Here is an 11652-nt window from a genome sequence, read left to right on the forward strand (position 1 = left end):
AATCGGCGAAACACCCTCCAGAGTGGCTCTCTTGAGGTCCCCCCAGCGGAGGCCCCCTTCTGCCAGCAATTGCGCGTGAGCAAGCGATTGCAGGGCTGTGCCTTTACCATTTTTTTTGCTTACATCTACCATACTTTTCGGTTCATCCGCTCTCCGCTCCCTTCGTGCACCAGGAGCTGTTTATGGCCGTACGGGATATATATCTGGATCCAGTCCACGAGAAAATTTGTCTCGAAGCCCCGAGGGGGAAGGGGTCTTCCTTTTTTGTTGTTGGCTCAAGCGACACACTCCAGGAACAACGTTAAGCAATTCCGTGAACACCTACAGGGTCACTGCTGCTGGCGTGTGGACTGCAAAGACCACGTGGCATCGGTCACACAGCGGCAATCTTTTACCCGTGCCATGTCCGAATGCTTTTCATAAAAATGGAACGGAGCCGTGCATACGCGTGGGTTAGGTAACGCTTTCAAACACGCGTTTGCACTCGGTAATACTTGATCTCGCGATAATGATAACCAAGTACTTTTGAGGTCAAACGGAAGTTTGGGATGCAACGTTTGCGATGTACAGCAGGGGATGAGCTGGGATATGAAGATAACGGGTACAGGTACAACCCTGACGTTTCTTGCTCGTGCCACTGCTGCTAGAAGGGAGCTCTAGGGTATATATCACCGACCCTTCTACGCTGGCCAGACGACTTGAAAAAGAGGTGGGACTACCCACACTTTACCCCACCGCCTGCGATTTGCCAGACGACTGCGGCGGACCCATTTTCCCCCCCCAACTACACTTTTGGGTGGGGGCCGAATTTCGAAACTTGCGCCGTCGTTCCAACATTCGCGCAGGGAGATTGAAACTGGCGGCCTCTGAGAAAACACGGGGGGGGGGGGGGGGGAAGAGGGGGTGGGAGGGGGCGAGGACTCACTGACGCAGAGGCAGGCCACGAGCTTGGCGGCCACGGTGGGCACCGTGGTGCACGCAAACAGCGGCTTGATGATGTAGGTGGCGAAGACGAGCGCCACGATGTACTGCGACGAGGGCCGGATGATGAGCAGCTCGATCCAGAGCTTGAGGAAGGCGACGAGCGGGCCGTACACCTCCAGGATGTAGGCATAGTCACCGCCCGACTTGCTGATGGTGGTGCCCAGCTCGGCGTAGCAGAGCGCGCCCACCGTAGAGAAGAGGCCGCACACGGCCCACACGATGAGCGAGAGGCCCACCGAGCCCGCCTCCTTCACCACGCCCGTGGGCGTGACGAAGATTCCCGAGCCGATAATGGTGCCCACGATGATGGCGACGCCGTTGGTGAGCGTGATGGTGCGCTTGAGCTCCACCGTGGGATCGCCGCCCGACCCGCACACCGCCGCCGCCCCGCCGTCGTCCTCGTGCGGCAGCATCGTCTTGCCGGCGTGGGGGTCGTCGCACGGTGACGACGAGGAGGAGCCCCTCTTCTTCACGTCCGTCATGGCGCCGAGGAGGAGGAGGAGGAGCGCCGCTCGTTTAGGATCTGCGTGGGAGCGACAGGAATGCGGTTAAGATTTGAAAATAATCGATCGACCGCTCAACTTTATTGTTGCATCGCAGGATCGCGATGGTTGGTGGCGGCGGCTTGTGGAGGCCTTCATCCAGCAGTGCATTGATGATGGCTGACGATGAGTAACAAGGTAGGAGCCCTTGGTTGCTGTCATGGTGCAATTGTTAGGACGCGAGGCAATGCAGAGGTCGCTGGTTCGACCTCCCGTCGCGGCAGTTTAAATTCCCCCCACCCCCCACCCTCCCCCCCACCCCCCATCCTCCCCCCCACCCCCACCATACCCAGCAGGATAAATGGGTGCACCACAGTTGGTCAATAGGCAGATCGCTTTGCAGTGGGGGGGGGGGGGGGGACTACCTGGGGGTTTTCGGGCCCTGTCAAGTTCAACGATAGCTTCAGTCACATTTTTCACAAAAAATATTCCCTTCGACCTGGGAACTCGCAAAGGTCAACCTCAGGTGAAAATGTTACGAATGGGCTCAACTCAAAAGCCACCGCTGTGCGTAATACCCCGTTTCCACTCGTCGCGAAGGAGGGGATTTCAATAAAACCCGAATTAACCTTTAATTTTCAACGAATCTCGAAAAGCCCAAATCTTCAAGGCACGCGACCTTACCCACGTGCTGGCATTAAATGGCGCTGTCAGTTGCATTTTTAACGCTTGCAATTCTTAACGCTTGCAATAACAAGACTCCGTGCGCTCTACTGGCAGCTGGCATCAGCTGCAGGGGGTTTTGTCAACTCCAGAGGCCATCCGTTGAGACTGCCGCCTGCGTCCTTTCAATGCCGATGATGCTGCTGCTACCGCTGCTGCATCTGAGAACGTAGTAGCAACTCCGCGAGGTCACGGGACAGACCCAAGTGCCATGAGTTGAGTGAAGCCGACAAACACACGTGGTTGGTTTTACTGCGTGCACCACTACGAACGGGAGAGCCAAGAGGAAAGAAGTTCCATCAGTGGAAAAAATATAAACCTTCACACACGTGAATGGCTGTGTGCAAGACGAGATTCAAAAGGCAAATCATGCACGCGTTCCGGATACTAAAACAGGTTTCTAAAGATGTACAGTCTTCATTCGAGTAAGGCACTTTATTACAATGAATCATCATCAGTCATGATCAATCCACCGCTGGATGAAGGCCTCAAAGTTGTTGCCATCTCTCACGATCCTGCGATAAAAAAAAGTTCCAACCAGCACCTGCTGCACAAGAGCAGATTTCATGACTCCATCTCTTTCGGTGGACATCCTCTCAGAAGCATTCCCCTGCTTGGCTGCCACTCTTCATGACAGTCAACCATAATGTAATGAAATACTATAACACGTATAAAATGGCAGCGTTAATAGCGGTTATCCTAACTATGGACTGCACCCCACCATAGGAATGTGGAATTTCTACCACTTCTCAGGACTGCCAATGGAAATGACGCACCATAGAGCAGAGACAAATTTGACTTTGTTATGCATGCGCCACCAAACATTATGAAAAACTCACGAGATAAGCTTCACGATAGCCAACCCTCCCAGACATTTAAAACTCCGCACCTCTAGGCCACGGAAGAGAAAGTTCAAGTATAGCTGGTGAGGGTGTGGAAAGGAAGGTGGCGAGTGGCCGATCTAACAGGAGGGGAATGATTCCACTTGGATCGTGAAAAGGCACGACTCGGTTTTGGCAAACAGCACGGAGCAGGCAGGCACGAAGCACCTCGTGGACACCGGGACTGGACTCGCTCCTCAGTGCACGCAATCTGGACGTTGTTCTTTGCTCAGCTGGCAACCACATATTCCCTAGGATCACTTGTGCGATGTTGGGTAAATGTCAGCGTTTTTAGTTTAGAGTGAAATGAGACCCAGGCTGGGATGAGAATAAAAGTAATGTCAAATAATAACTATCACACCATGGGGACTTGATATTTGCTTTCAAATATACCGGGGTAATAGAAACAATAGCATATGTTACTCGTGCTATTTTTTTAAATCCCTGAATTAGAGTTAGATATTGACTCGGATCATCATCCCTTTGGGGCGGATACAATAAGTACCCTTTTATGGGTAGTCATGATTCCTTGTCCGAATTGATCAGAATGTGGCAGTTTCTACCACCTACCCAGCACTGCTTCACAATTACAGTAATTAAAAGAGGAAAAGCGTTCGAGTCCATTTATACGGTAACAGCTCGATTAAAAATCAACATTAAAGTCAGCATTGAGCCTACCACAATTGAGATCTTAGGGTTGGAGAACAGATTTGGACTACACCTTGAGAAAACATTGCAATTCCCAATTACCCAGATGTAGGGCCCCCACAATCAGCATTGTTCAACGGTCACCTTTGTGACCTATTGTTGTCCACGCCGATACATCGCCGTGTACTGTATTTAAGCCAGTTTTGAATACTCAATTCTTTAAAACTGCCCTTTAGCCCACAGTTCTGGACGTATACTCAGGTTTGTTTATTTCCATACACGGCGCATTCGGATCTACGGATGACATGCACCTTACCAAAGGTGATTGTTCGAACATGGGAAATCATCGCACACTGATATGTAACTAACAACTGCTGCGTGAAACATCAACCCAAGAACAACACTTCCCCGTGTCAAGCCATTCGCAGTCCAGCGGCGATGAATGAACGCTCAATGTAAGATTCCAATCGAGTTGTTTGCAATTAATTCCACCACCCCGCCCCCACCACCCAAATATCTGCTCTGACTAAGTGTTATTGCACGAAACGTCACCTTCACGAATAGAAATCGTTTCGTTCTGAAGTTGCTCACACACACGTGCGTATACTACATACTGTACATACACGTGGTCACAATGGACAATGCTGACAGCGCTGTGGCTGCCGCCACGTGGAAGCAAGATGTGACGATACAATTCATACATCTTACATCATCTCACTAACAATCTTCACCACCTCCCCGCCCCACCCAGATTAAATAGCCACGTGGATTCGCCCAAGACGCTGTGCAAATGACCGCGCCTGCGTGATGAAGACGCCCCGGGGGTCACTACCCCCACGTGTCGCGCTCGCTGTGGCTTCGGAAGGCCCAAGTGGTCATCATCATCACCACCACTGGATGGACTAAACACAAGGCACACACACACAGAACTTCACCACGCACACACACACAGAACTTCACCACGCACACACACACAGAACTTCACCACGCACACACACACAGAACTTCACCACGCACACACACACAGAACTTCACCACGCACACACACACAGAACTTCACCACACACACACACACACAGAACTTCACCACACACACACACACAGAACTTCACCACACACACACACACAGAACTTCACCACACACACACACACAGAACTTCATCACACACACACACACAGAACTTCATCACACACACACAGAACTTCACCACACACACACACAGAACTTCACCACACACACACAGAACTTCACCACACACACACACACACAGAACTTCACCACACACACACACACACAGAACTTCACCACACACACACACACAGAACTTCACCACACACACACACAGAACTTCACCACACACACACACACAGAACTTCACCACACACACACACACAGAACTTCACCACACACACACACACAGAACTTCACCACACACACACACACAGAACTTCACCACACACACACACACAGAACTTCACCACACACACACACACAGAACTTCACCACACACACACACACAGAACTTCACCACACACACACACACACAGAACTTCACCACACACACAGAACTTCACCACACACACACAGAACTTCACCACACACACACAGAACTTCACCACACACACACAGAACTTCACCACACACACACACAGAACTTCACCACACACACACACAACTTCACCAGGCATCCACACACAAACCCATTATCCCCAGCGTTTGTCAACCACGTCGACACATCAAACTATGTTCGGGGAGCATGAGAGCCTGTATGTACACACACACACGTTGATTTAATCCCACTGTTTGCGCTATTAGATAAATATCTCCGAGGGCTGTATACACACACACACTCGCACCACTCTAGAAGCCACTTGACTCGGGCTGGTTCGGGTGGCCTGTAGTTCTTACGACTATAATCGGCTCGTAAATTATCCATGACAGATTCATTCAAGTGAACGCCATGCAGAGAGCAGCACTGCGATGCATTTCATTTCATTTGTACACACTTCTTTCAACCCCCGGCGAAAGCTTCGCTCAAGTCTTAGGAGCCGGTCTCCTGCGTGTCAAGCCATTCGCAGGCCAGCGGCGATGAATGAACGCTCAGTGTAAGGTTCCAATCGAGTTGTTTGCAATTATTTCCACCACCCCACCACCACCACCCACATATCTGCTCTGAATAAGTGTTATTGCACGAAACGTCACCTTCACGAATAGAAATCGTTTCGTTCTGAAGTTGCTCACACACACACACGTGCGTATACTACATACTGTACATACACGTGGTCACAATGGGCAATGCTGACACAGTGCTGTGGCTGCCGCCACGTGGAAGCAAGATGTGACGATACAATTCATACATCTTGCATCATCTCACCAACATCAGCTCCAACAATCTTCACCATTTCTCTCCCCCCCTCCACTCCACCCGATTAAATAGCCACGTGGATTCGCCCAAGACGCTGTGCAAATGACCGCGCCTGCGTGATGAAGACGCCCCGGGGGTCACTACCCCCACGTGTCGCGCTCGCTGTGGCTTCGGAAGGCCCAAGTGGTCATCATCATCACCACTGGATGGACTAAACACAAGGCGCACACACACACAGACAGACACCACCACCCCCCCCCCTTGTTCACACCAACAGCACGAACAGACTGTTGGGGCAAGTGCTGTTTGCGAGCACCGAATGAAGGCCGTAGTAGCCAGCACCAACAGCCCAGGCCGCGATCGTCTTCCCCACACACCACGTTGCCGGTCTCCACCCAACTACAACACCACCACCACAACCAAGACACACGCACTTGGTGTGTTAACACACGGAATATTATGACCGATGCAACGCGCCGATAGTTTCCGATCCGATGACACCACCACAACCACCAGCATCATCATCATAATCATCAGCAGCAAACCAGCAGCGGACAACGACTCACCACGAGATGAATGGATGCGCCCAGCAGTTGTGGAGTTGATCGCTCTCCGACGGCGGTGGTGGTGGTGATGATGATGGTGAAGGGAGGGTTCCCTTCCACCCCAGCTTTATATCGACTCTCTCCCGCTCACGTCCCTCTAGCCGTGGAGAGCGGGGAGGGGAGAGGTAGGCGGGGTGGTGGTGGGGGAGCTGCTTTCCTGCTTGCCCTGAGCCTATTAACTATTTGGCCACACGAAACGGGTGTGTGCGCTCCTTGGCACACACACACACAAAGAAAGATCCCCCTGCCCTTGTCTGTCGCCTCTATCAGCAGCAGAACGTTTCGAGTTGGCGACCAGGAGCGGTTTTAGAGATAATCGTCGCTGACGTTGGCCGTGAGCGGGAGTCGAACACGTGCAGGGGGGGGATCTGCGGCGTCGTGAGAGATGGGGGTGGGGGGTACGTTGTGTGTTGTGGGCAGCGTTGAACCTCCCCCCTGCGTGTGGGTGTGTGCGAGCTGCCCCTAGTGGACAAAAATGATAAACAAACCCTTAATTACACTCGGCTAAAGAGGGCACAAGTCCGTGCGGCGTATTTCATGTTGTGTGCAACGCAGAAAAAATATGCCATTTGCCCAATACGTCGCGTTGGGATGAATATGCACGTGTTGAGATTGTTGGTGGACCGCACACCAGATTCAGAATTTTTATTTATGCCGGGGGAATCCGATGAGCTATGAAGCTCTCTTTTTTTCTCAGATGAGTTGTGGGGGATAGGGATAGAATCTAGCAAGACCGTAGCCATGCAGTCAACGTTGGGGGGGACCAAATCTTTCAGGGTGTCTGGGGGTCCCAACCCAGAAAAATATCTACATTTGAAAACGAATTTCCTGCCTAAAATATAAAAAAAATCACTAACACGTGGGATGGACTTTTTATTGATTTTTTTTTACAATAATGTCTAATAGTGTATTGTATTACATTGCTATGTTTTTACTTTTTTACCATTTCTTGTTTCATTGTATGTAATGGCCGAGGTTAGGGATTAATAAAGTACAACCATAACCACAATCATATAAACAGAAAGGTTTATCAAATTGTTGTTTTTATTTACATAGCATAGCAAAACATTTTTTACAGCAATACATTGAGGTGGGGGGGGGAGCATTTTGAGCATATTTGGGGGATGTGTAAATATAATATATATTAGGGGGGATGTGTCCCCCCCAATATATATTAGAATTACGGCCTTGGAATCTAGTACGGCACATGCAGCCGCCTACAGTATGCTGTATACTGCCAATGCCATCACTATTATTATCACGCTAGTTTACCCAGGAAAGTCTCTCTGAGTCTCAAGATGTGTTGTCAGGAGGGTCCTGCCAAGTTTTCGAAGTAGGAGAGCGATGCTGCTGCTGCTGTTGCTGTGTACAATACAACTTGAGTTCATTTGTATGCCACTTTTCAGCACTGTGTTGTTTTCACCGATTGTATCCTGTAGATATATTGTGTGCTTTTTTTATTTTAATCCTGGGAGGAAACCGGAAAACTCACAGAAAACCACCAGAGATGAAGGATAGAACAGAGTTCACACAGAAAGTCACCCGAGTTGGGAATCGAACCCTGGCTCCCCTTGCTGTGATGCACAAATGTTACCACTAAGCGCACAATATTAGACAGCTGGTTCATCATCATACACGGAAGTTTTGTAAAATGTCTCTTATGGGAATGGTTAATTCTGTTAGACACAAATTTAAACAACTATACACGCAGTGCTCTTTGCGAATGCAAAGTCTTAATTACGATTCTGCAAATAGGTACAACGTGCCTCGTATACAAACAGCAGGGGTGACAGTGGAGAGACTGATCCCGGCCATAGGAATGTGGAATTTACACAACTAAGGGCTGCCGACAAATATTACCCCTCCCCACTACTTAAATCTTAAATGATCGTTGGGGTAGATACTTTTTAACTTTCATTTTGTATATTCAGTACTGTCAGAGTGTCTACTATCTTGTTTTGTAGAGCGGTGGCGCAGTAGTTAGCGCACTGCACAACGAGTCTGGCGAGATGGGTTTTAATATCAAGACCCATGGTCAACAATCAGCACTGACCAGCATGGTGAAGTATGGTCAAACTACCCTCATGACCAACATAGGGAAGGAGGGAGGGGTGTTCCCGAAGCCTTTTAAACAGAGGCCCTGCATTAGTGCAATTATACTGTCAATAATATGGGGAGATGGGGGTTTGGTTCCCGTGTCAGATTGAACGTACGGGAGGAGAAAAATTAAAGCGTTTCATAACATCAATCATGTACTGTACAAGGAAAATAACATCCGTGTACAGCATTGCTTTATTAAATTGTACAACAATACAAAAAAAACATAACACAAAATAGAAATACATAAAATAAAACGTCAATAAAGTACGCTGTACATTTGGAAGTCGCATTTAGCTCAACGCAAAAACGTCAGGGTGACGGCGAAGATGCGTGCGGGGGAGCGGTGGCGCAGTGGTTAGCGTGCCCGCGCGCTACGTTACCGGCCACTCGGAGGTTCGATCCTCGCTCACGATGATCCGAACCGGTTCTGGATCTCCCCTAGATCGACCCCCGTGCCCCCCTCCCCCCTCGGCCACATCTTCCCCGCCACCCTTGTTGAATCCTCCACCGGGGAAAGGTCCTTCATCCAGCAGTGGGTTGACAAATGGGAAAGACGATGCGTGGGGAATGACCGAAAAATGACCCCAAAGACCTATGCAGCCTAGCGGCCACTTAGACATGAACGAAAGGTTCTCCGACTGGAAGAAAGAGGCCTCCACGGCGATTGGTTCGGAAGGGCAGACTTTTAAAGGGATTTGAGAATAAGGGGGTTGAACGGGAACACAAAAAGGATACGTTCAAGGGAAAGGACGGGGATTGGCTAGAGGTAAAACACAACGAGAAGAAGTTTCGACAAAGGGGGCCTGAGGGTGAGAAATAAGGAGAGAGCACTTGGAGTGGAGAGGCTCGGAGGAAGATACAAGGAGGAAGACAAGAACGAAGCCGAGGGTCCCTCATTATGGAATGTCGTCAGTAGTTTTTATTTATTTTGTAAACGTTTAATAAAACAAAAAATTGTCTCTTCTCATTTCTTTGTCGTCCGAGTCGTTACACACGCGCGTCTATTGACGACTTCCTATGAGATCCGGTCTGCAATTACGATTCTCTGGAGCAAGGAATGGGGGTGGGAGGATGGGGCTTTGCACTACCGTGCCAGGTTCATGACTGCAATGCTGTGCGCGTGTTGCAGTGCCGGATTATCCCAGCAGCACAAGTAGCTACATGTGCTAGGGGCCCCGCACTTTCAAGGGCCCCGCGCTCAATGATTTCAAGCTATCAATTCCGGTTCGGTGATTCTGCACTTGCTCTATTACTATAGTACTATACTACATGTGCTAGGGGCCCCGCACTTTCAAGGGCCCCGCGCTAAACGATTTCAAGCTATCAATTCCGGTTCAGTGATTCTGCACTTGCTCTATTACTATAGTACTATACCGCCTTCAACTTTTACGAACGATTGGGTGTTTAAGGTTAGCGATTTGTCGTATTATCTGGCCGTATAGCAAATTAAAAAAACACAATTACTTTACTATGCAAGTAAAGAAATTACGTTTAATACATATGTTTTTTTTATTTATGGGCACTTTATAACATATGCTGCAGGCTCCGCACTATCTTAATCCGGCACTGGTGTGTTGGCACTGTCAGTGACCCGGGGTTAGGTTTGTTCCCATTACGTCCCTTGACGCGTTGACGTCTAAAACCACGCCGAGTTGACTTTTCCCCTCGAAAAATACCCAACGTGCTTCAACGAGCTGATAAGGGGGGCCCGAACACATGGTAGAAAAACTCAAGTCACCTTACCCACACCGCTTGATATCGGGCGTGGGAATTGAGATGTTCTTCCACCTGGTTAGTTCTATTCATTAAACACGACAATCTGTGTTCTTGGGAAGGGCGTGGTACAAGGTTTAGCGCACCCGGGTTCGAGTCTCAACCGAAGCCGACATCAGTGGCGTGGGTGATGTCTAAGCCGGTCCCGTCTACCCAACCCATACTGACCGGTGCTGAGAATTATGGCCAAACAACCAATGCGGCATGGGAAGACAACTCACCCAGCAGCGGATTGGCAAAGGACTGTTGAGTCAGTCGCTTTAGCTTTCCTGGCTGAAAAGCCCATTGCATCGCCACACGTAGAAAGAGGAGCCCGTGAAGCAGAGAGCATGCACGGGTGGGGAACCTATTTTTCTGACAAGGGCCATTTGGATATCTATAACATCATTCGCGGGCCATACAAAATTATCAACTTAAGCCTGTTATATTTGGTCAAACATTTAATGAACTCGCCCCTAATGCGATGGCTGGAACTGCTTCTCTTTGGCGAGGCGTGTGATGACGTTAGCTGGTATTGACGATGTTGCTGCTACTCGCAACTGCTTTTCCAGGTTTGCTCCCTAGATTTAATTAATTTCGAGTCCCGCCTGCGGTTGCCTTGGCAGGGCCAAACCAAATGATTTCGTGGGCCTCACACGGCCCGCGGGCCGGACGTTCCCCACCCCTGCGTTGAATCATCAGCCATATCAAGACACTGCTATATGAAGGTCTCACCAAGGCGTCGTGATCTGACACGGTCTGAGTGATTTAATGCTTTTAAGAGGGAATGTTTATTGCTCTGCTTGGGTAATAACACGTCCATCTATCCGTCTGTCAGAAATGTAAATATACTGTGCCTTCCAGCGTGGAAAAGTGTTGTTGATATTTTTTAAACAAATACAAAGTCCTGCAGTAAAACCATTTAGCACACGCATTACCAATGTCATTGTGCAGAGGATCATATATTTTTTCTGAAAGATTAATGAAATACCTTTCAAGTTGTATATATACTCCTTGGTTATTTCGGTAAAGTCACGTGGGTAGAAAAATAATAGATCACGACGTTTCGATAGCAACACAAGCAATCGTCATCAGGTGAAACAATACAGAA

At 49.2% G+C, this 11652-nt stretch overlaps 1 protein-coding gene across 2 annotated transcripts in view; it reads right to left on the minus strand.

Annotated features, from left to right (window-relative positions):
- LOC116945763 (large neutral amino acids transporter small subunit 1) overlaps positions 1 to 7078 on the minus strand; it is a 59699-nt gene extending 52621 nt beyond the window's left edge. Inside the window, exons 1-2 of one of the 2 annotated variants that reach the window (XM_032960292.2) lie at positions 6651 to 7078; positions 926 to 1507 (exon numbers count right to left, since the gene is read on the minus strand). In XM_032960292.2, the coding sequence (XP_032816183.1) occupies positions 926 to 1466 (541 nt within the window). In that variant the 5' untranslated portion in view covers positions 1467 to 1507; positions 6651 to 7078. Of the gene's footprint in view, positions 1 to 925; positions 1508 to 6093; positions 6137 to 6650 lie in introns of those variants that run through there. The other variant, XM_076069555.1, reaches the window with a different exon arrangement.
- Positions 7079 to 11652: the final 4574 nt, after the last annotated feature.

The sequence above is a fragment of the Petromyzon marinus genome, chromosome 25 (assembly GCF_048934315.1).
Source record: "Petromyzon marinus isolate PM22_M1 ecotype Great Lakes invasive population chromosome 25, UKy_Petmar_22M1.pri1.0, whole genome shotgun sequence".
Classification (NCBI taxonomy): domain Eukaryota; kingdom Metazoa; phylum Chordata; class Hyperoartia; order Petromyzontiformes; family Petromyzontidae; genus Petromyzon; species Petromyzon marinus.